This window comes from Rhododendron vialii, chromosome 11a (assembly GCF_030253575.1).
Source record: "Rhododendron vialii isolate Sample 1 chromosome 11a, ASM3025357v1".
NCBI lineage: Eukaryota > Viridiplantae > Streptophyta > Magnoliopsida > Ericales > Ericaceae > Rhododendron > Rhododendron vialii.
The window spans coordinates 21,361,709-21,387,316 of record NC_080567.1 but is presented as its reverse complement, the minus strand read 5'-3'; the positions used below and the strand labels follow the sequence as shown (position 1 = coordinate 21,387,316).

Sequence of the window (25,608 nt, the reverse complement as noted above, 5' to 3'; positions counted from 1 at the left end):
AAGCCCTTACCGTAATACGGTAAGGGCGCCCTTATTAGAAGCTTACTGTATATTTCTATTACAACAGGGTCTATGTACTGATTGTTTTTCGATGATAAGCATAAACAACTGGAGTTACACAGAGTTGAGAATTGAAAACTCGCTTCCCATCAGTTCTATCAAATGATGCAGCAATGCAGAAAGAACATCAAAACCCAATCTCAACTTCATGTTTTCCAATCATCAAAAATTTAGGTTTAATAGCTACAGAGAAATTGACACTACAAATAATTCTATCGTGCCAATGCACAAGGCGCTAAATACAACAGGCTCCTCCCGGCGAATAGCATTATAAAAAATGCAGTTCGGTACCCATTCATGAGTGTCTGGAGGGTTATTCTGAAACAACAAAATAAAAGCTACTTAAAGGAGAACTTCATTTCAAACAGTGAAATCCGAGATCAGGACAACAACTAGAGTGATCCTACCATTGTGCTTCTAAGCAGTGGTGTCAAGAAATGGATAATCAGTGTAGCCAATAACAGGTTCAGGAGTGTAGAAAGTTTCCCTGTCGTACTTGTTAAGCAGCGCATTGAGCTCAAACCTGCGAGGCAAATCTGGGTTGGCCAAGAACAAACGGCCAAATGCAACAAGATCCGTGCGATTCTCTGCAACAGCTTGGTTACCATCTTCTCTTTCATAACCACCCGCGGAAATGAAAGTGCCATTGAAAGCCTTCCTCATGGGCGCAAGACTCTGGGGGCTTTCCCATTTTTCCCCAACCTTTTTCATTCTAGGCTCAACCATGTGACAATATAGTACACTGAATTTACTCAAGGATTCGGCCATATAAAGACCAAGAGCCTTTGGATTTGAGTCACCTGATTCCATGTAATCAGCAAACGGAGAAAGCCTGATTCCAACTTTATTGGCTCCTATCTCATTAACAATAGCTTCAACGATCTCTAGGGCAAATCGGCAACGGTTCTCCAAAGAGCCTCCGTATTTATCAGTTCGGTCATTGACTTGGTCTTTTAGGAACTGGTCTATTAGGTAACCATGGGCTCCATGGATCTCAACCCCATCAAAACCTGCATGTTAAAAAGAGATTGTAATGCAAGAAACATAGCATACAAGTATATTCCTGCTCAAGACTGAGAGACTTTTAATGAGTAGGCAAGTTGAGAAAGAGTTGGCAGAGTCAAACTAATTTTGTTTAAAGCTCCACATTTGTCAGCAGGTATTATTATGGAAGTGCTATCACTTTCGAACAACACACTGAAAGGTTTCTACGACATATGTGGTGTTTACAAGTCTGGCCTTGGTTTTGATTAGCAGAGACTTGATGTCACCGTATAAAGTGAATTAGCCCCAAACTTACCAGCTTCCATAGCATTCCTCGCAGCAAGTCTAAAATCATTGACTACAAGGGGAATTTCATCAGTTCTTAGCCGTTGTGGAGGTGAAAATTCTGCTACATCAATACCATTAGCTTGAAATTGAGGAGTCAATTCCTTGTCTGTAGAAGAGATTGGAGCCTGGCCGTTTGGCAGGAAACCTACACACAGTATAACCACAAATAAATCAACAGAGAACCAAACTGCTACAGGGCCTTGGTATCTTGATCTAGAAGAAGAGGCCAATACAAAAGATTACAATGACTAATGAGAGGTCACATCAAATATTTAAAAGCCATGTAGAAGGAAATTCCAATTCCTCGAAATCTATGTAGAATGAACTAATGTGTTTCAATGAACCTAGTAATAGATGCCCACATCAAATATGACATGTCATGAAACAAGTTACAAATGTGTACAATGAAAAACAAATGTGGTGAATGGACCTAACAATAGCTACATGCAATGAATAAACACGTAGTTAATGTATCTAAATCCATAGTAAATACATCTAGCAGATCTCCACAATGATCCTTGGCCCTTCTTGTTGATTTCATCAATAGCTGCCCTCAATACAGATATTGAGTCCATAAAACATTGTCAAGCATACCGAGAAACGTAAATAGAAATTAAACTAGCACTCATATTCTTTTAGTATTTGAAAACACTTGAAGTGGAATCTAAACATTATCTTTCGATAAAAGATAAAGGATGAAGCAGACAAAAATATAAACAATATACCCTGTTTTGTAACTCTTCCCACATGCCAAATCTGACAAAAGAAGATACCACCTTTCGCATGAACAGCGTCTACAATAGGCTTCCAGGCTTCAACTTGCTCCTTTGTCCAAATACCAGGTGTAAAGATAGAAGGACGCCTTTACGTAAAATTAAGATCAAGTAGTTAACGAAACTATAAGAGAAAGATCGAGACAATCATTTTCAGCAACACATGCATACACTCACCTACATAATTTCCTCTAAACCAATACAAAAAATACAGAACTTTGAAAAAGCTAATGTTAGAAGTACCCTTGTGCAGTATCAGAAACCCCTGTGGCTTCTGAAATGAGAAGACCCCCTTTAGTGGCCCTCTGCGAGTAGTACAAGATAGCGTGCGGTTGAGGAACGTTATTGAAAGATCTCTGTCTAGTCAATGGTGCCAAGACAATTCTGAAACAATATGGAGAGAGAAAATAGTTATAACTGCGCGCAAGAAGGTTTGAAGTTTATCAGAAAGAAGGAAACAAATTGTCTGAATCCCAAACTCCGCTACGCGCACCTTGTAAAGTCTAAAGGAGAACACCATAACAAGATTTAACTAAATGAATTAATGGCTTCTAAGTTCTACCAAAATTAAATAGCTCAAAACAAACAAAAGGTTGAACGAAAGAACCACCACTAGCAATGAACATATGTCTAAAATAAATGTGAGATACACGTACATCTAAAGAAAATTTTGATCTTTGATTGACTACCTGCATGCTCAATGCTTGAAGAATAAAAACATTTTTTTTCCAATCAAGGTCACATTTTTATTAAAAAAAAAAAATACTTAGCATCACAGTAAATCATAAGATATTCATTAACTAAAAAGAAAAGAGACTTCTGAACTCAAAGGAGGGCTGTTGACGAGAGGAAAAATTATAAACCACACATAAATATACAAATATTTACACACACGCTCACACACGTAAAAGTGGGCCCACATACTGATACACATGAGGGTGGGCGTGGGCGCACACACTGCACCTCATGAGTGTGCCAGTATTTGTACAGTGTGTGGGGTCCACCTCATATGAGTGAGTGTGTACAAGGTTTCTGTATTTGTGTCGCGGTAGCAATGTTGGGAAAAAAAAAAAAACCAAGTGGCCGGGTAGTGTCTTGCTCGATCGATCTATACCTGTGAGAAAGTTGGAAGTTCCCCATTTTGTAGGGGGTGAGAAGAGGGATTTGGAGGTGCGTAGTACTGTCTTCCTGCCCTGCTTCTGCTTCTGCTTCTGTTTGTCGTTCCATTTTTTGTTGATGACAATTGGAAGAGTTACGTTATTGGAATGAGGATTGAGGAGTACTATGATATGATATGATTTTCCCTAATATTGGCGCGAACTGGGGTGGTATATATAGGCCTGAGTATATTATATAGACAAATACTACTGTACTACTCCAATGGGGGAAGCCAAATCAAAATTTGGGACGGCTGGGACAAAAACCTCATTCGTGACACATCCAATCTGTGGTGGTGGTTCACATTTGAATGTTTCGTATATGAGTAATAATATGGAAATTGATTTTCACGCTCCTCTTCTAATCACGTGCACTTTTTTTTTTTTGTTGTCTTTTTGCTCGTGAATTTACAATATTTTTCCTTGATGTGTGAAAAAGTATATTAAATAAAGGGCAATGTAGTAAATTCAAGTGAATAATGACAAAAAAAAGGAGTGTGAGTGACTAAAAGGGAGAGTGTGAAAATTATTTTCCTAATAATATATATCTATTTTATTAGTAATAAAAGAGAATATATTGATGAATTTTTCAGTTATGCTATTAACAGCTCAATAGGTTGTCAATAAGGTGAAAAGAATACAAATATGATGCACTTTATGTCAAGGAATTTTAACACAAAATTATACTCCCTTCGTCCCAATTTTTTCCTCGAATTCTCCATTTATTGAAAAGTGTTTAAATTTTCACAAATTCCCTTTTACTTGGTTTTTGTTTAACTTATATAATTTTTTTCACCTCAAAACTAAAGGGATAAAATTGAACGTTGGCCTTTCGGTGGTTGCTAATTTAGGAAAATTGCAAACAATTTGACGTAGATCAAAAAGAAAGTGTGCACACAAAATGAGGTAGAGGGAATATATATTTTTTAATCATTTTCCTATCTTATTGATAGCTGTGACAACCCGTTTTAAAGCTTTTAAAAATTCGGAATTCAATAGAGATTTTTGTTTGAAAAATTGACTTCACGGTTAATCTCAGATCATTATTCTAAGATTACGGTGATTTTTGGGTATTTTTCTGAGATGAAAACCCAAACTGCGCGGAACGAACGAGACTCGTTTTCGCGTCTGCGTGGGGTTTTTTTCCTGCCGATGGTCTATTGTGGTGAGCTTCTGGAAATGGGCTTGGCTCCCACCCCGTTTCTTCTTCTACCTTCTTTTGTTATTTCGCCAGGAGAATTTTCCTCCTTCCCCCTGCCAAAAATCCACGCCACCCACTGCCGCCGATAAAAATACACGCAATACATTTTGGTTCACGCATCAAGTGTGAGTGACGAATATACCTTGGTTACATAATTTGTTTTTAACGATTTGAAATTATTAAATGTTGAGTTTGTGAAATTAGATGGCTTGTAAAAATGCATCGTAGTGCATAATGAGCACATCTTGAAAAAAATGAAACGTATTATGCGTATCGTAAAGAAATTTGGGCGTTGAGATTTGGCCGTCATGAGGAATATTGCCGGTGTTCCGCTCACGATTGATGCATCGTATTATGTTGAATATTGAATATTTTGCTCAAAGATTTATCTCATGCTAATTGTGTAACCTCTGTATATCATAACTCACTGAATTGGTTTTGTGTTTATGAAACCCTTTCACGGCAGGTTCGTGACGACTGGATAAAAAGAATTGAAAGAGTTGTCCTATTTTATTTCAAGACTTGTATAAGAGGAGATTTTTAGACGCTTACAAACTATTTGTATTACTCAGAGATTTTAGGGCCCACCTTCATTTGTACGGAGTATATTTTTTGGTAAAGCAATGGCAGAAGAATGTTTTTAGGCCTCTAGTGATTTCTTTTCACTGGCCAGTCATGAATTTGGGTTGGGTCGTGACAATAGTCCAATGAGATGTTATTAACATGATTCATTTGTTTTTTGCCCTCCTCTTTTGAACTTGAGTAATAGCTCTTATTTTTAATAAAATAGAAAATATAAAAATTGTACCTTTTGAAGTATGGAAAATTGTGTCAATAGACTCAAGCCCATATAACACTTCCCCCACCCTCCAAACTAAGAGGTCTTAGGTTTAAATCTCATTGTAGGCAAGGTACGTAGTGTTGCAATGGTGGTTTAAATTCCACTTTGTGGTGATTTATTCCCAATGTTCCCTTTCCCTTTCCCTTTCCCCTTCCCCTAGATATAGAGTAGAGTAAGATTCTCTTAATATTCAACAAAAAAAAGTATAACGAAGATATCTTTTTAAATAGTTGAATTTTCAAAAAGAGACTTAAATTATGGAGAAATAATAGGCTCTGTTTGTTTGGGCGTAAAATGTTTTTCGGTAAAATATTTTCTCTATTTTCCGGTGTTTGGTTGTGTAAAAATTAGAAAAATATTTTACATGTAAAATATTTTTCATCAATTGGATGAAAATGATTTATCATTAAATCTTCCGTAAGTTATTTTCCGAAATGAATCCGCTGCCTTTTGCTGCAATTCTCACTGCTTCGTTTCCTCGATCGTCAGTTCTAATCCACGTTCAATTCCAATATTCTCAGATCTCTCTATCATTTAAACACACCCCACCCCCCCCCACCCCACACACACACACACACACACACACACACAGAGTATTTTGTTGCTTCTGAAAATATTTTCAAGTTCTAACCAAACACTGACAAATAAAAGTTTGAAGTTTGTTTTCTAAAAAAATATTTTACATCAAAACAAACGGAGCCATAATGTCAAAACTGTTTTTGTTGGTGCCAAAACTTTAGTACATAAAAAAAAAAGTTTTCTACCATGTGCAGTGTACAAGACTTTTATGCGCTAATGTTTTGGCACAAACAAAACAATTTTGACATTTTAAAAATATTTATGTGCATAATTGTTGGATGAATTGTTGGAAGAACCTAGACGTAATTGAGTTAGTTATGTGCATAATTTTTTGATGAACCTAGACCCAATTGAGTCCAGAGTCAATTCAACAAATAGGAGTCAAACTCTCTCTGTAGGGAAATACCAACCCTTACATTCCGTACATATCGGTGTCTCTCCAACGTAGGAGTATCGGGTGTGTTCCACTAAAATAAACATTTGAATTAAAGATAATATATTGTGAGAAAATAATCTATCTCGTAAAACGAAAAATAAATATTCCACTTAAAAATAAGAATATCTGCAGAACAAAGTCTTGATTGATGGATCTCACAAGCTTATATAGATATTAGGTTAGGGATCCTTTTAATCTCGTTAAAACTTTTAGTTTCCTTCCATTAAAAAAAAAATGGAAAAAAAAAAAACTTTGACTAGTATAGTACTGGAGAAAGTTGGCAAGCAAAGAGCTTCATCATCTCTAGCCACCGCTACTACAATGAAGCAATTGGGCAAGCAAAGAGCTCCTTTTAACCATCACTAAAAATTATGAATTTTTTTTTTGACACGACCATCACTAAAAATTATGATTGGAATGAGCAATAAACATATTAATCGCCCAGGTGAGGCTGCGTTCTTTTAAATTTGTCTTAAAATAAGTTGGTTTATCATTATTTGATTTTTTTTCGCATTTGTTAGTTTTGCGCCAAATTTTTGTAAATTATTGATTTGTCTTGATGAAAGGAATTGGAAAAGTAAAAAAAATTTACTTTTACCCAAATATTATGAGAAATAACTACTTTTTAGCAGCCAAAGTGAAATAAGTTGATTTATTTTGAGAAATAAATGGTTATTTCCCAAAATATTTGGATAGAAGTAAAAAAAATTTACTATTACCCAATTATTATGAGAAATAACCACTTTTTAGCAGCTAAAGTAAAATAAATTGACTTATTTTGAGAAATAAGTGGTTATTTCCTAAAATATTTGAATAAAAATTAAAAAAATTTACTTTTACGATTCTTCTTGAAAATCCAAAAGTTAAAAGGGAAAGCCATGAGGTGAATAAGACAATTCCATTGTGTAGTTTTGTAGGCTTTATTTGAAAGGAGATAGGAAATTAAGAGAATTCCATTGTAGTTTTTGTAGACCTATTGGAGAGTAGCTACAAAGGAGATAGGATCTTCCGCTAAGATATTCAGCAGAAATGAGGCTATAATTGGTTCAATATTAACTCAAAGTGATTCACAGAATCACAAGATAAAGATATCTGTACGCATGATACCAAAGAGATTGTTTTGTGCCCTTGGAACCCCGTCACGAGTACACAGACTCCTTTTCTACCACACGTTGAAGTGGGACCGACACACTTGTTTTAGGCCCCGCCCCAAAAACATTGAATAATCCTGATATAAGCAAATACTTGCCAATGCACGTACGTCTAAAATAAATGCGAAAGATACTCCAATATCACATATATACAAGCAAACAACAAAAGAAAAAGAAAGAAAATTCTAATCTTTGGTTAATTACCTACTCAACCTGTAAAGAATAAAATGAGTTTTGATACAATCAGCTTTACGATTGGATAATAAAAATTAACCTCACGTCAATCATATAATATTCATTAACTGAAAGAAAAGTGACAACTGAACTCAAAGGAGTGCTGTTTTTTTTTAAAAAAAAAAAAAAAACCTCCAAGGAGTGGATTTTGGACTTTTTCCAGACTCCTGTGGTGAATAAAGTTAAATTAATAAGCATTGCGATGATAAATCCGTGCAACAAGAGGAGTCAAAATCAAAGGATAAAAAACAACAATCAACTTGGGATTACTCATAGTGGCAGAATTTTGATCTGAGGGGAGTCGATCGGCTTAACAAACATATATTTTTTATCAGAACGTATACTTATTATATCATAAAGTTTTTGATTTCTAATATATTAAATTTGCACATTGAAATGATTCTAGCCTAATAAAGTTAAAGTATACCAATCATTTTGTTTTTTCTTTACGCTACTTCAACAATCACATGTTTATTTTTTATTTATAAAATTTTTTGAAAAATGAGAATGTAAAATAACCGATTTTTTATCAAATCAAAATTATTAAGATTATAAGTATTTATACATGAATAACTATCGATAAAATTCAAAATTAGGTATTTAAAAAATAAAATTTTTAAAACTTTGGCCGGGGCCCCGAGCCCAACGTAGCTCCACCCTTGTTATCTTTCCACCCACCCACCCCCATACTTATACATGAATAATTATCGATAAAATTCAAAATTAGGTATTTAAAAAATAAAATTTTTAAAACTCTGGCCGGGGCCCCGAGCCCAACGTAGCTCCACCCTTGTTATCTTTCCACCCCCCAAACGTAGCTCCACCCTTGTTACTCCACCCTTGTTATCTTTCCACCCCCCAAACGTAGCTCCACCCTTGTTATCTTTCCACCCACCCACCCCCGTTATCTTTCCACACCCCCTAAAAATAGCTCCGCCCCTGATTACCCAAGCTGATTAATGAAAGAAACTTTGGCACGAACTAAAACAACTGGGCCAACTCCTTGAAGAACAACAGTCAAAACGAATTTATTTTCAATATCACGATGAAATTTCAAAGATTGCCTCATAGAATTTCAAAGATTATCCGGGCCATAGCACTGCAAAAATGGAACAGAAGGATCAGTACCTCAAGAAAAATACTGTAGCATACTAAGGTAGCAGGATCAGTACCAACTTGGGGGAAAATTCTCATTGCACTTTTTGAATCCAAAATATATGACCCTGCTTAAGATTGAGAGCAACTTTACATCGAAACAAGCAAGGCCGGCTCAAGATTTTCGGGGGCCGGAAGCACACTTCGAAAATGAGACATTTATGCATTTTCTACTCCTTCCGCCCAAATTTGTTTGTCCAATTTTTGACTTTTACTTGTCCCAAAATATTTGTCAACTTTAAAAGAACAAGGGATCAAAAGCTACAAAATTTCCTTTTTGTCCCTTACCATATGAACTAAAGTAATTTTTTTCAAAAAGTTTGGAGGGCAACTTTTGGAAAGTTGATCATTTATTGGTGCAATGATTGTGTTCCCTTAAAAAGTTCTATTTCCCAAATTGAACAAACAAATTGTGACGGAGGGAATAGTATTAAAAGAAATCAAAATAGCAAATTCGAAACAAATAAAGAATATGTATTTGTTATGGAATACGTCTTATTTTCTTTCTTTTTTTTTAATGCCTCAATGTTTCTAATGAGTAATTTCACAATTTAGGCCTGTTTTAATTGTGGCTCCTAAATTTCAATTGGGCCTATTTTGTGTAAAGGAGACTCTATATATATATATATATATATATATATATATATATATATATATATATATAGTCTCCTTCTTCTAAGGACCACCTTAACTTAATAAAATAAGGACCTCCATTTTCCGATAGAATTTCGATGATCCAAGCCGCTCAATGTATTCAGAACGTAATTTTAAGGGTACTTGCGAGAAATCAGCCAAAAAAAATAACCGGAAAGGCTTCATCCGAGCAGTTTTTGTTTATTTTTTATCGAACGGTTCAAATAAAAACTGCTTGGATGAAGCCCTTCCCGGTCATTTTTTTTGTTGATTCCTCGCGGGTACTCTTAAAATCACGTTCTGAACATATTGAGCGGCTCGGATCATTGTAATTCAAACGGGAAATGGGAGAAATGGAGAGGTCCTTATTTTAACTCCTCATTTGAAAATGACTGTATATATATATATATATATATATATATATATATATATATATATATATATATATATATATATATATATATATATATATATACAGGGATCCTAAAAATTTGGAGCCCCTCGTTTTTAATTTTTTTCGGGGGTCAGAAGCGCCGTCTTCCCCGGCCTTGGCCATAAGCGGACTTTGGGGGGCTGCTCCCCCTTCAAGGGACAGCAGCGTGCTGTCCCGGCCCAGGGGACCCCGCTCCGGTCTTAGTCCGACGATCGAAAACGTTCACTTCGTAGAGCTCGTCGAGTTGAACAAGTATGCAAAAAATCAGTTTGACCAGATATCTTTAAGTGCCTGATTAGAATATATATAACTTGCCAATAATGGGTTCTAGTAGATTTGATCCAGTGTTTCGAATCCATTCTTTTCAAGACAAAAAGGTTCTGATCAGGCAATTAAAGATATCCGATCAAACTGATTTTTATATACACTTGTTCAATTCGACGAGCTCTACGAAGTGAACGTTTCCGATCGTCAAACCAAGCTCGGAGCGGGACTCCCTGGGCCGGGACAGCACGCTGCTGTCCCTTGAAGGGACAGCAGCCCCCCTGAGTCCGCCATAAGCCGGCTCTGGAAACAAGACTTCTACGAGGCACATGGTGTTCACAAGAGTCACAAGATTGGCATTGATTTTGATTAACAGAGACTTGTTATCTCGGTAGAAAGTCAATTAGCCCCAAACTTACCAGCTTCCATAGCATTCTTCGCAGCAAGTCTAAAATCATTGATTGCTGGAGGAATTTCATCAGTTCTTAGCCGTCGTGGAGGTGAAAATTTTGCTACATAAACACCGTTAACTCGTATTTGAAGAGTAAATTTCTTGTCTGTGGAAGAGATTGGAGCTTGGCCGTTTGGCTGGAAACCTACACCCGGTATAAACAAGTCAATAGAAACCGAACAGCTACAGAGCTTAATTAAGTGTCTTGATCTAGACGAAGAGGCCAATACAAATTAAAGATAACAATGACTAATGAGTCACTAGACATGTTCGAAATGAGAGGTTACGTCGCATATTTACAAGTTATGCAAAAGGCTATTCCAATTCCTCGAAATCTAGATGCCTACATCAAATATGTCATGTCGTAAAACTAATCATAAATGTGTACAAGGAAATAGAAATGAGGTAAATGAACCTAACAATAGCTACCTCTGCAATGAATAAAAATGTAGTTAATGTTTCAAAATGCATAATAAATCCAATGGCAGATCTACACATGACTAAAAAGTCCTGGACCAAGATATTTGACATGACCGCAATATCTTTGGCCCTTCTTGTTGATTTCATTAATACTTGCCCTCGACACAGATATTGAGTCCATGCCACATTGTCAAACATACCGAGAAATGTAAATAGAAAACTAGCACTCGTAAAATTGGCACAAATTCTACCACATATTTTTTGGTAGTATTTTGCAAAACAATGAGAGTGGAATCAAAATATTGTCTTTTGATGACAGATAAAAGATGAAGGGAAAAGAAAAGCTTATTAACCTTTTTGGTCCCCAAAGTATTGATGCCATCTCATTTTCGTCCCCAATATAAACATTGGAGACATTTGGTCCCCAATATTCTAATTTTGTACGAATTAAGTCCCTGAGTTTAACGCGGGTGAGTGTCATCCATTACAACGAAGGGTATTCTTATCATTTTCCATACGGCTTATTAACATTTTTGGTCCCCAAAGTATCATAAAAATCTCATTTTGGTCCCCAATAAACACATTGGAGAAATTGAGTCCCCAACGTTATTAAATGTGTACCAATGTAGTCCCCCACCTCTCACGCTGTTACCCCAGACTTCAAAACCAGGGGCATGTTTGTCATTTACCCTCCCCAACCATTGTATCCTCTACAGCCCATCCTCTTCCCCTTCCCCCAAAACCCACCACTCCATGGGCCGCTCCATGCGCACTATCCACTCCAACCTCTCCGAAAACCTAACCGACTCCGCCGCCGACTTCCGCCTCGACCAACTTGCCGCCACCCATTACCGGTCCGACAACTGGGTTTTAATCGCTAAGTTGGGCGTTGTGCCAGCCCTAATCCCTCTAATGAGGAGTGCCGATCCGTGGGCCCAGGAGCACGCTGTCACAGCCTTATTGAGGGGTTGTTCGGCTAAATAAGCCAAGTGATTTTTTTTGTCCTTATTCAAATTTTTTTCACATTTGTTAGTTTTTTGTCAATTTTTTTGGGATTATTGTTTCGTCAAGACGAGATGAATCTAAAAAGTAAAAAATTATGATCGAAACCTAATTTTTTTAAATAAAGACAAAAATAAGCCAATAAGCCAATTTTTTTCATCTTTATTAAAAAAAAATGGATTTCGATCGTAATTTTTACTTTTTAGATTCCTCTTTTCATGATGAAACAATAATCCCCAAAAAATTGACAAAAAACTAGCAAATGCGAAAAAATTTGAATAAGGAAAAAAAAAAAGCCACTTGGCTTATTTAGCCGAACAGTCCCTCAGTAGGGCCGTAACGGCGTGCTCCTGGGCCCACGGATCGGCGCACCTCATTAGAGGGATTAGGGCTGGCACAACGCCCGACTCGACTATTTTTGTCTTTATTAAAAAAAATAGATTTCGATCATAATTTTTTACTTTTTAGATTACTCTTGTCATGAAGAAGCAATAATCCCAAAAAAATTGACAAAAAACTAACAAATACGAAATTTTTTTTTGAATAAGAACAAAAAAATAAGTCACTTGGCTTATTTAGCCGAACAACCCCTCAGTAGGGCTGTGACGGCGTGCTCCTGGGCCCACGGATCGGCGCACCTCATTAGAGGGATTAGGGCCGGTACAGCGTCCGACTCGGTTATTTTTGTCTTTATTCAAAAAAAATTAGATTTCGGTCATAATTTTTTACTTTTTAGATTCCTCTTGTCATAAAGAAGCAATAATTCTCCAAAAATTGACGAAAACTAAGAAATGTGAAAAAAAAATTGAATAAAAAAAAGAAAGAAGCTAAGTGGCTTATTTAGCCGAACAATCCTTGAATCTCTCCCTCCACGAGGAGCAAGTGATTTTCCCAACCCTTATAGGTGCTGCGGAGGATAAAGATGTTGGAGGAGGGGAAATGACAAACATGCCCCTGGTTTTGACGTCTGGGGTAACGGCGTTAGGGGTTAGGGACTACATTAGTACACATTTAGGGCCCGATTGGATGCTGTTTTAACTGAGTGTATTCCACAATACACCCGGATAAGGGATGATGAGACTGATTTTGCTTGCTTTGGCAAGCCAATTTCCACCTGTATTGGACTCTCCCCCTTCTTCGCTTATACACCTCAATCCGGTGTATGAGGTGTTAAATTATTGCCACCTCTTGAGCTCTCCATAATTTAGCCGGCCTAATACACCTGCTTTTTGACCAAAACACCCTTTCTCATCCCTCTCCCCAACGGTCTCTTTCTCTGTTAACAGAGAAGAAGAAGAAAAAGCTGATCAAAAAAAAAAAAAAGAGAAGAAGAAGAAGAGGAGGAGATCACCACCACACATACACAAAAACACACACCCAAGCCATCAGAACCACCACAAACCGCCACCACCAGAAACACCCAATTTCGAATTTCAAACCCTAAATTTTAGAGAGATGAACAGTAAAAAGAAATAAGAAGAAGAAGACGAACATCAACAACAGATCGAGGAGAGAGAGAGAGAGAGAGAGAGAGAGAGAGAGAGAGAGAGAGAGAGAGGGGTTCACCATGATCGGAGAGCAGCAGCATCAACAGCTTCTTCTCTATCTCTTCTGCCGTTTCTTTCTTTCTCTCTCTCTCTCTTTTCTTTTAAAAGACGACTCTCTCTCTCTCTGTCTGTCTTTTAAAAGACAATAAAAACAAGAAGAGATGAAGGAAGAATGATTTGGTGTAGGTGTGAGTCGTGTGACCAAGAAGAGAAAAATGATTTGGTGCAGGTGGAGTCGTATGACCAAGAAGAGAAAAATGATTTGGTGCATGTGGGAGTATTGCTTAATTATGAAAAAGTAATACTAATAATTGACAAATAAAATAACTTATAACAAAAAATTAATTCAACTTAACAATTGTAATACCCCTAATCTTTAATTATGTTTTAAGTTAATTATGTGATGTGTTTTGGACTTAATTAGCTAGCTAAATGAAATTGGAGCATAAGTTGGCATGTGGCATACATACACTCAATAATTTTTCCTCAGCCTAGCAATACAAATTAAGGGTTCTACATTCTTCTTTTATTCCTACCAAAAAACGTAAAGAGAGAGAGAGAGAGAGGGAGAAAAAGAGAAACGGCAGGAGGAAGAAAAGAAGGAGAAAAAGAAGGGAAAATTTGGGGAAACCTAGGATTGATCTTGCTTGACTTTGATTGAAGTTCCAACTTGGTAAATCATGTTCTTCACACTTGAATTTATATTTCTGGACTTGAATATCATGCTTTACTTGCTGAATTCGTGCTCTAGATGATTGGAACAAGTTGAATTTGGCCTTGGGTTAGAACTTTACTTGTTTCTTTGAATTGAGAAGTTTAAAGTTTGTTTTGATGCATGAATTTGATGTTTTTGGAATAGCTCTTCTATATTTATGAGATTGAGCATGATTATTGAGGTTTTGATGTGAGTTAGAAGTAGTTTGGATGGGTTTAATGGTTGAAAATCGCAGGAGGAACAGGCTGCGTTTTTCTGGAAAAATCTGCAGAATTGAAATCTTGAATCTGTCCTGATTTTGGGGAATTTTTTTGAGGCAGTTCCTAAACTCCAAAAATTATGAAATTTTTATTGAGAGTTCCTCTATGAGTCCTTTGTCTATGGTAAAAATTTCAGGATCTGAATCAAAGTATTAAATTCTGTAGAAATTCGTAACCATGCAGCGCTCAGTTTCGGACTGTGCTGACTGCTCAGACACGTGTTGGGGAAACGGTCATAATTTTGAGCTCGGGCGATGAAATTGCGATCCGATTTCTGATTTTGAAACTAGATTCATAGACCTAAAAAAATGCATGAAGATTGTATCTTAATTATTTCGGTGCAAAGTCAGTTTTTGCGTTAAAGTTTATGGAACTGCAGTTTCTGAGATTATTTTCTTGGGCTAGCTATCTAACTTCACATGTCTACCTTAGGCCATCCACAGTGGTATAACCAAAAGACAATTGTTGTTAAAGTTAACAATATTTGTGCAAAAAATGGCTCACAATGGTATAATCAAACTTAGCAACATCCTTAGAAATAATCAAATTTTGGGCTTTGGATAACCAAAACTAGCAACCTTTTTCAATAATCAAATTTTGTGAGCCCCACACTACATAAGTTAACTAGTTCCAAAATTTATATACACACGTATTTCAACTACTATTTTATTCTTCTCTTCTTCACTTGCTTTATATCTTCTTCACTTCAACCACAAAATGTTTCTCTTTCTTTTCCTCCAAAAGTGAAGCTCATATTTCTCGATCATCTATAATTTAACTCATCGTTGCTAGATTAAGATATTTTACTCTTCTTTTACGTTTCTATTTTAGGCTGCATTCTTATGAATTTAACTTAAACTTAACTTAAATCTGAAAATTGTCTTTATTTGAATTTTTTTCGCATTTTTTAGTTTTGCGCCAAACTTTTATAGGTTATTGATCTCAACGAGAGGAATCGGGAAAAGTTTTTTTTATTTTATTTTTACTTTTACCCAAGTATTTTGATAAATAATCATTTTTTAGCAAAAAAAAATTGATTTTTTCGACTAAAAAGTGGTTATTCAATTTTTTGTTTCTCCCCCTATGGTTGAGTAAACAAAGAACCTTGCAAAAAAAGAGAGAGGAAGAACCTTGCATTCTTTTCTAAATTTAAAAACACATCTGATTTTTTTTTTTGAAAGATTAAGAGAGTGGTGGATTTGTGATATAGGCTATAGGAATAGAAAGAAAAAAAAATCGGTGTTATTTTGATAGATAACACTAGGAAGAACACCATATATTCGATATATTTTTGCCAAAAAAAAAAAACGTAATGGAGGGAAGTGAATGGCGGGAAACAAAAGGGGAAAGAGAGATTGTCTGAAATTGTATTGGACCTCTTATTTTGGTTATAGACTAGAAGTGACCATTGTGAACCTCAATATTGTTAAGCTTAGCAATCTCTTAAGTGAATAATCAAAAGCTGATGTGTCAACTTTTGGTTATCCATTTTTGATTATACCACTGTGGATGGCCTTAGGACCTTAAAAATAGGCTTGTTTAGCATCATCTAATCATGTTTTTATTGCCTAATTGTTTTAGGAAGCTCGGGTGGTTCGTAGAGCCGAGGTGAGTGATTAATACCCAAAACACATGGTTTGTTATAAGCTTTACGCTTCAATGATGTTTTATAATTTGATATGAACTCCATGGAATATCAATGGAATTGGTGGACATGTTTTATATCTATTAATGGCATCCTCCCACGTCCCAGCTTGCTAGGGGACACGTGCTAAAAGGCTAGCAAGGCATGGCTATTATTTCGGATAACGAAAGACGTCTTAACTTATCCACTACCAGGGACGCCTGGTAGACATGAAATGAATAGAGGATGTGCATTACTATGGTATGTTGCTATGAGAAATGATTTCGTTTTTAAATGGTTTTATCATTGTCCATGGAAAGCATGTGAATTGCGTATTAATCATTCATACGAGCTTTGGCTTATGAATTTTCCCACCTTTCAGGCAACGGGGAATAGAGCGGTGACATGCAGTCTCCTTTTGGATGTGCTATGTAGATGTATACTTGTAGATAGAGAGTTGCTCTTGGTGAACACTTTTGACATGTAAATGTGCACAGCTCTGGGTGGTTTGCAATGTAGAGACCCTTGTAAAGACTTCTACTTTTGGCATATGTAATAAAATGGGGTTTTACTTCCGCTATTCATACTTGTGTCCCTTTTAGTCATTTGCTAATAAGATGTCTAACTTTGAAATGGCCTTAGTGATTGAATCACTGGCGCTTTGTTGTGACTAGAGCCTTTAGGGGCGGGCTAGGGTCGTGACAACAATTGTACATTTTCATATTAAACAAACCACAAATTGAATTAAATACAATTGAAATTGATTTTTTATTATTTATAAATATTAAATTAATTATTTTTATTTGTAAACTAAATTATTGTTCCTTAAATTGTGAAAAGTAATTAATTTTATTGAATTTTGTTATTATATAATGAATAACCTAATTTCATACTGCATAAGGGCAAATGAGTCATTTAACAGCTTTTAACATCATACAACCTTCTTTATACCTCCAATTTATCCTTTATCCAAATCACGTATTATTTTATCCCCCCTCCATAAATGTCACATCGATGTGGGCCATCTCTTCTTAACTAATACCCCTTACTATCTTATCCCCCTTCATAAATAATACACTCAAAACTTATATGTCATCCAATCGGGCCCTTAATAACGTTGGGGACTTAATTTCTCTAATGTGTTTATTGGGGACCAAAATGAGAGTTTTGTGATACTTTGGGGATCAAAAAGGTTAATAAGCCTTTTGCATACCCCAAATTTATAAGGGAAAAAAAATCAAAAAAAGGAAAAAGAAAACCCAAACCACCGCCACAGCTAGCTCTCTCTCTCTCTCTCTCTCTCTCTCTCTCTCTCTAACCCATACCACCGCCACAACTTCCCACCACTCACTCACACCACCAACGCAAACCCGTCCCTCTCGGTCATCGACCACAGCGGAACCAAGACCGGGTATGATTGTGGGTCTTGTTGCCGAGGCCGTGGTTGGGGAGGTACATGCAAAAGTCGTCGAAGAGAGTGTAGTGGGAGCAGTTGGAGAGGAGTCAAGGTTGGGGTGGGGTGGGGTGGGATGTAGATCCAGCTCTTGGCGCATTCTGAGGGGGGTTGTGGTGTCGGTGGATTTGATGGCCCTTTGGGGGAGGTGGGTGCAGGTGGAGAGAGTGGGGGGAGGAGTGAGATAGGGGATAAGGGGGTTTGGTTTGATTTGTTTCATTATTATAGATGTGAATTTTGGATTTTCTGGGGATGGGGATCGTCCGTGTACTGTGTCGTTGGTGTTTTTTCACTGGGTTTATGCTGTAGCAGCTTGTTGGGGGGAGATTTGGAAAGGGAGGAGAAAAATGGCGTTGAAAGTTCAGACAACAGAGAGACAAAAAGAAACTAACTTTCTGGCCACAACGGTGGCATCGGCCATGGCTGCCTCTGCAAGCAGACCTTTTTTTTTTCTATGACCGAAATATGAGATGGCGAAATAACGAGGATGCCCCTCATTTTAACGGATGAGACTAACGGTGTTAGACTAGGGGATTCGATTAACACGAAATTAAAACATTGGGAACCAAATGTCTTCGATGTTTTGTATTATTGAAAGGTAGTAGTAGTTTTTTGGATACATTGGTACTCATTTGAGCCCTTCCATATTATTCTGTTGCAGGCAAAGTACCATTCTGTAGGTTTTATCATATGTTCATCGTGACGGAGGATCAGCTTGGTTGAGTATTTAAGGTGCCTTCTCCTTTTCAGAATTAAGCTAGGCATCTACCGACTTTTTTTTTTTTTTTTGTAAAGAAAAATTTTATTACCAAAAGAGACGAATACAAGTGAAACAAAATGGCATACCCCTGAAACCAAAAGGAACTACACAGAGATTCAACACAAAAGAAACAAGACAAATAGCCCTATACATCATATCTACAAGATTTTTATCGAGATATTCCAAGCTTCACACAAAACCTTGTTGCCATGGCTAACCCCAACTTCCTTCCAAGAATAGACCTTGTCCCTCACATCGTTTATAATCCGATCATAAACTACCTCTGAGAATGGATGCTTGTTGCAAAAAATACACTCATTTTTAGCCCTCCAAATATGGTATACTGACCCTGCCATAGCCAACTTATAGAGAGAAGAAAGAAAACCTGACTTCTTGAGGTGATGAATAGCCCAATCAATCTCCTGAGACCAGCTAGCAGGACATCTACAAATATCAAACTTTTGCAAAATTTTGGCCCAAACCAAAGCTGAAAAAGGACACTCAAAGAATAGGTGACTATGAGATTCAGTCCCGCCACGGCACAAAACGCAAATGCGATCCACCATTGAACCCCAAGAAAGAATTCTATCCTTGGTAGAGAGTCTACCCCAACAAACAAGCCACATTATAAAAGCCCATCTAGGAATCCTTTGTTTAAACCAAACAATATCAACCCACAGAACCTTAGGGAGAGGGGTTCTAAAAGCCTGCAACGCAGAGTTAACAGAGAACATACCATGACCGGCAGGGATCCAGATGACAGAATCAGCAACCAAAGGGTTAGGCTTCAAAGTGAGGGGAGTGCTCCTCATTATTTGCATGATGGCTCTGTTACGCTGCCTTGGCTATTGCCACTCACCTTCATGAATAATAGAAGAAACTTTTGCCAAAAGAGAGCTTCCGACATTCCTAACTATACTGTCACCAAACACCTTGTATAGGGGACCAACATTATGCCAATGATCCAGCCAGAGGAAAGTACTATCCCCATCTCCAATCACATGCTTTATCAAAGGTTGCACCTTGTCTCTAAGCTTGAATAATTTCCTAATAGTCCACGAAGAATTCTGAGGTAATTGCATCATCCAAAGACATTTCCCTTTGATAATATAAGAGTGAATCCACCTGACCCATAAGGAATCTGCCTTCTTACTTAGAGCCCACAAGTGACGTGTCATAGTTGCTTTATTCCAGAGTCTTTGAGGTTTGAAGCCCAACCCCCTTTCCTCTTTCGGAGAGCACACCCAATCCCACTTAATTTTTGCCCCAGTCTGCTTCATCTGAACCCCAGACCACAGAAAAGCCCTAATCATATCTTCAACTTCCTTTAAAATCTTTTGGGGAAGAATAAAGATAGAACACCAATAGACTTGCATGCTCCACAACACTAACTCAATCAACTGAGATCTTCCCCCAAAAGACAAAAGTTTCGTTGACCAACTCCTAATTCTTTGCAAGATCTTCTCCTTGAGCTGCACACAATCACTGTAGGATAGCTAGCCTAGATGTAATCAAAGGAACTCCTAAATAATGAACTGGAAGAGTACCCTGCGGAATAGGAAGAATAGACTCTAATTCCCTCGTAAGGTCACAGCCTACTCCAGAATAAAAGATTGCACTTTTTTGAAGATTCGGTTGGAGCCCAGAAAAATAATAGAAATCATCCAAAGCCAACTTGACAATAGAAAAAGAATGCTTGTCAGCCCCACACAAAACAAACAAATCATCCGCAAAAGCAAGGTGGTGGATTTGCAATGCTTTACATTTTGGGTGGAAATTGAAGTTGCTCCCTAAGATCTTGGCTTGCAAAATAGAATAGAAACCTTCCATGACTAACAGAAAAAGGTAGGGAGAAATCGGATCCCCTTGCCTTAGCCCCCTCTTCCCTTGGAAAAAACCTTCCAAATCACCATGTAAAGCTACTGAAAACCAGGCACTAGACACACAATACATTACCCATTTAGTGAACTGACCTGAAAAATGCATGGCATTCATCATTTCTCGCAAGAACTCCCATGAAACAGAATCGTAAGCCTTCATAGCACATTTTGGAGGGCCATCATCCCTATGATAGTTCCTGACTAGCTCTTGCATAAGAAGAATGTTGTCGGCCATAGATCTTCCTTTTACAAAAGCTGACTGACCATGGTTAATGATAAGGAGCAAAATGCCTTGCATTCTATTTGCCAGCACTTTTGTAATGCACTTATACAGAACATTACAACACGCGATAGGACGAAATTCCTTCATACTAGTAGGAGCTGAAACTTTGGGAACCAAAGTCAATACAATTGCATTCCAACCTTTTGGCATAGAACCAGTGACAAAAAAAGCCTGAATAGCCAACATCACATCTGGACCTACCAAGTTCCAATTTTTCTGGAAAAAACCAGCATTGAATCCATCAGGCCCTGGAGCTTTATCCCCCCAATAGAGAACATAGCAAACTTTATCTCATCAGCAGACGCTAGGCAAATAAGACCATCATGACATTCTATAGGAACTTTTGCAGACACTAAACTATTCATGATAGTAGCAGAATCAGCTCTATAAGGGAAACTAGTACCCAGAAGCTTCTCGTAGAAGGAAACTACTTCCTTCCTAACCTCAGCAGGATCGTCAAGTCTCTTTCCATGCTCATCATTAATGGACAGAATCTTGTTCCTCAACCTATTAGCAGCCACTTGATTAGATAATCTATACATTTTTATAATAATCGTGAGATAGTTCTACAAGTTGGATTTGTGCTAGAGTTACTATTATCTACGTGAGATCGACAAGCCAAGATGGCCTATCTGATAAGCAAGCAACTTTGTCAAAAAATGGCATTCCGATGATCTCATTGCGCAGTGTGGACCTACTGATTGATATTGCCTGCAATTTTAAGGATAGTCCCTTTTTGTTGGTTGTAAATACAAATTAAGGGATTGCCTTTGAAATCTGTTGTATTGCTCCCAACTCTTAAGGGATTGCCTTTGAAATCTGTTGTATTGCTCCCAACTCTTACCGTATCGGACTTTTTCCCTTCCATCATCAGTAGGAAAAACATAAAAAAATGGGGACCCTCATCGGATAGTTTTGATAATTGGAAATAGTCAACTTTGTTTATTTTACTTTTTGAAAAGTATTTTTCAAAAGATTCTTCCTATTTTCAATCATTTTTTTCTATATTTCTCTTCATTTATTATCTATACTACTCTCAAATTTTTTTTTTTTTAAAACTCTTCCAAACAAATCATTGAGCTCTCTCTTGTGTTTGTGTATCTATTATGATGGGACAGAGTGGTTATTTATTTGACAATTTTACTGTTGGCAACTTTACAAGTCCAGTGTGGTCCCTAGTTGATTATCATGCTGAATCATTTGTTGTAAAAATGTCTTGACCCAGTAAAGCTTTCCGTGAATATAAGGGTTCAATCAAGAAAATAGATTTTCGCACGTTAAAATTTATCATATGCACCTCAAAAGTCGAGCGCGAAAATCAACTGCACGTAGGAATTGAATTTTTGTATTCCACTTTTGGAGTGTAAATGGTAAATTTTAGAGTATGACAAGCACGGGCCTTTAAACAAGGGCGCAGCTATTCACAGCTTTTTATTTTCTCTCATAGCCTGTTAAAAATTTTCAATTATACTCGACAGTTAGTTACCGAAATTGAGATATATTTTCAGCATCCAATTACCGAAATATAATATTTTTTCAACAGCTATTTACTGAAAATATATGTTCGGCAGTTGTTTACCGAAAATTGAACATATTTTCGACATGTAGTTACTGAAATATAATCTTGTTTTCAACAGCTATTTACCGAAATATTATGTATGATTTTCAACAACCATTTAAAGAAATATAGTGATCTATGAGAGAAAATAAAGGGCTGCGAATAGCAGCGCCCTTAAACAAACACCAAAGAAAAGGATTTTTCTCACATATAGGCTTTCTTTTCCTATAGGACAAAATGCAATTTGCCTCCCTGTAATTTGCCTCGTTGGCACATCACCTCCCTATCATGTAGAACTGGCCAATCCATCTCCTTGTGGTTTTGGATTTTTTTGCAATACAAACTCCTCATCTATCATAAAAACAGAAAAATCTTATGCTAATTGGAAAACACTTTACAGAGCTAATATTCTACCGTACATGTGTACTACTATACATAAACATGAGTTTGTGTGTGTTTTGCTTTGTATATCCACTTACATATAGAATTCATGATGCCAATCCCCACCCAAATCTGAAACACTTAATCTGTTCCTTCCCCTACAGCATTCCACACCGCTACAGCGCTACCGACCACATCGGATGGATCCAGAAACTTTATTAGTGGGGGCACATACACAAATTAGTAACTTAATCCATACGTTTATAATTCCTTAATTAATAAAATACACTTTTTTCGGGTAAAGTAAAAAATTGGTATACATATGCTTGCGGCCACCTATTCTAATTCGAGGCACATACTTGAACATTGCGGTCACGCACTCGAACCTTGCTGCCACATATAATTGAGGTTTGAAAGTACCATTCAGAGTCGAAGCTCCATACAAACTGGGCTATTCAAAATGGTCTGCACTGGTCCTACTTTCGGGCAGAGGCATAGCCGTGGATTTTGCTTGAACAACTGTTTAGATTTACAAATTATATGCTTGGTTATATGATAGAAAGTGATCATAGCTCTTTGGAATGATCTATCAGACTGTTTTGTCATTTGATTTTTGGTTGAAGTTTAGGTGCAGAACTAGATGTTGACTTCATATGTGTATCACTTTTGTCTCAAAAAAAATTATCTGGTCTGCAAAACGAAAACTTAAAAAGGATATATTTTTTTTTCAAAAAATTCAAACCTTTTGTCACTATTTACTAAATATTGATGAGCTCCATACAAACTGGGCTATTCAGAACGGTCTACACTGGTCCTACTTTCGGGCAGAGGCATAGCCGTGGATTTCGCTTAAACAACTGTTTAGATTTATAAATTATATGCTTGGTTATATGATAGAAAGTGATCATAGCACTTTGGAATGATCTATCAGACTGTTTTGTCATTTGATTTTTGGTTGAAGTTTAGGTGCAGAACTAGATGTTGACTAAATATGTGTACCACTTTTGTCTCAAAAAAAATTATCCGGTCCGCAAAACAAAAACTTAAAAAGGATATTTTTTTTTTTTTCAAAAAATTCAAACCTTATGTCACTAGTTACTAAATATTGATGAGTTCTTTTTAATTTATGGAAAAAAAAAGGTTGGAACTTTTCTTGGTAAAAAGACATTTACTATTAAAGTTATCTTTTGCGAAATGAAACATCTTTTTGGGAGGAAGAGAGCAAATTTTTTTTGAATGACCTGCAATGAAGTCTGTTTAAGAGCGCGTGTAACATACGAACAATCAAATTGGATGGAAAAATTCCTTGAATCACTTTAGTCCAAAACCAAAGGGGGTGAATTGGTCATTTCTAATTGATAGGGAGGTCAATTGCATTTTGCCCCCACTCCCTCTCCAAACTTCACTAATCCTTTTTTCTTGTTCTGAAAATCTGAAGGCTTCTTTCTCCCCGAATATGACAGATAGGAGTCGGTTCGGACCTTCACTTAGTTCACCCAAGCTTCAGGCGTAGTAAGCAAATAAATGATTTAGGTAGTGGAAAATTAGCATAGATTCGGGGATTTCCGAATTGTTCAACCTTTTGAAGTGTTGTTGAATTCTTGGGCAGACAAGAGACAACTTGGCAAACTGAAACATCTTAGTGGCAAGAGAAAAAAGAAAGCAAAAGCTATTCCCATGGTAGCGGCGAGCGAAATGGGAGCAGCCTATACTGCACTTAATTTTTCAACCTGCAGTTTATATATTAAAAAATATAGTTAAAAAATTAAGTGTTCCAAATTTCAATCCGTTTGAATGGGTGAAAAGATTTTATTTTTCTAATTATTTAATTCTAAAGGGTCATAATTAAATTTTGACTCTAGGGCTCTCGTTGGCACAACATTATGAAACATTTGTTTAGGTGCATATTTCTTCTTAATCCCATGAATATTTGCTCCCTTTCATTATGTTTCCTTATCCTTAACATATTACTTGAAAAAGAGTGAACATCAACATGGCATAGAAAAAAGAGCTGAAGGAATGTTTAGGTATTCACTATTGAGTTCACAGGACATTCGATACATTTGCAATGCTAAGGAGCATCTAACATAGAAATATTTAATTATTGTGATTGTATTAAGCCAATAGCTGCAATTTGGGAAATAACTGTAGGAGGGAAAACTCCGGCTTTTATGGTGGTACTAGATAAGAAAAAAAGAAATGAAAATTCACTAAAAAAACCAAATGCTTTTGCCTATGGTGTCCCATGAGCTACGACGGCTAAGATATTTAGCAAAATGAGGTTATTAGTTGGAGAAATCGCAGTGATTCACAGAATCCCAAGATAAAGATATCGTACACCCTGATATCAGCACATGTACCACTAGCAACGCACATTTGTCTAAAATAAATGTGAGATATAAATCAAGACAGAAGTAAACAAGAAAAGATAAAGAAAGAAAATTTTAATCATTGATCGACTACCTGCTCAACGCTTAAAGAATAAAAACATATCTTCCAATCAACGTCACATTTTTATTAAAAAAGAGAGCTACTTTTCCCCCCTCCCCTGACACCACCCCCCTCCCTGACCCCACCCCCACCCCCACCCCCACAACAGAAATACCATCCACCCCCAACTAAATTCTTTTTTTCATTTACTCAATTGAAGAATTTATTGTTGGAATGAGGAGTAAAATGACACTCTATGATTTTCCCTATTGGCAGGAACTGGGGTGGTATAAATAGGGAGAATTTATAGACAAATACTCCAATGGGGGAAGTCAAATATTCCAATGGGGGAAGTCAAATCAAAATTTGGGAGACTGGGGTTCTACAAGGCCGGCTGTGGGACAAATATCTCATTCGTGTCGTGACGCATCCAATCTGTGGTGGTGGACAGAGTGGGAGGGATATGCATGATCTGCATCGTTGATTGGAGTTCTTTAAGTTTCCAATAGTATCCCCATACGCAACTCTAAAATTTATTGGAAAATGATAATGTCAAAATTGTTTTTGTTGGTGTCAAAATTTTAGTGCACAAAAG

At 36.8% G+C, this 25,608-nt stretch overlaps 1 protein-coding gene and 1 long non-coding RNA gene across 2 annotated transcripts; both read right to left on the bottom strand.

Annotated features, from left to right (window-relative positions):
- Positions 1 to 267: 267 nt before the first annotated feature.
- LOC131307437 (putative 12-oxophytodienoate reductase 11) lies at positions 268 to 3,461 on the bottom strand. Its single transcript, XM_058333933.1, has 5 exons — positions 3,280 to 3,461; positions 2,409 to 2,549; positions 2,118 to 2,254; positions 1,361 to 1,537; positions 268 to 1,070 (listed from the first exon to the last, which is right to left on the bottom strand). The coding sequence occupies exons 1-5, from the start codon at positions 3,390 to 3,392 to the stop codon at positions 478 to 480; spliced, it is 1,161 nt and encodes a 386-aa protein (XP_058189916.1). The 5' UTR covers positions 3,393 to 3,461; the 3' UTR covers positions 268 to 477.
- Positions 3,462 to 8,746: 5,285 nt separating this feature from the next.
- On the bottom strand, positions 8,747 to 10,845 carry LOC131307436 (uncharacterized). The gene is made up of 2 exons (XR_009194129.1): positions 10,669 to 10,845; positions 8,747 to 8,863 (listed from the first exon to the last, which is right to left on the bottom strand). It is a non-coding gene; the product is annotated as an uncharacterized LOC131307436 (long non-coding RNA).
- Positions 10,846 to 25,608: the final 14,763 nt, after the last annotated feature.

What these genes read in the sequence shown, in the direction of transcription:
- LOC131307437 (XM_058333933.1), bottom strand. Translation starts at nt 3,392, where the DNA reads ATGGAACGACAAACAGAAGCAGAAGCAGAAGCAGGGCAGGAAGACAGT. An exon ending in GTTTCTGATACTGCACAAGG is followed by an intron (nt 2,255 to 2,408) that starts GTACTTCTAACA and finishes TTTTACGTAAAG; the next exon opens with GCGTCCTTCTATCTTTACAC. An exon ending in GGGAAGAGTTACAAAACAGG is followed by an intron (nt 1,538 to 2,117) that starts GTATATTGTTTA and finishes TACTGTGTGTAG; the next exon opens with GTTTCCTGCCAAACGGCCAG.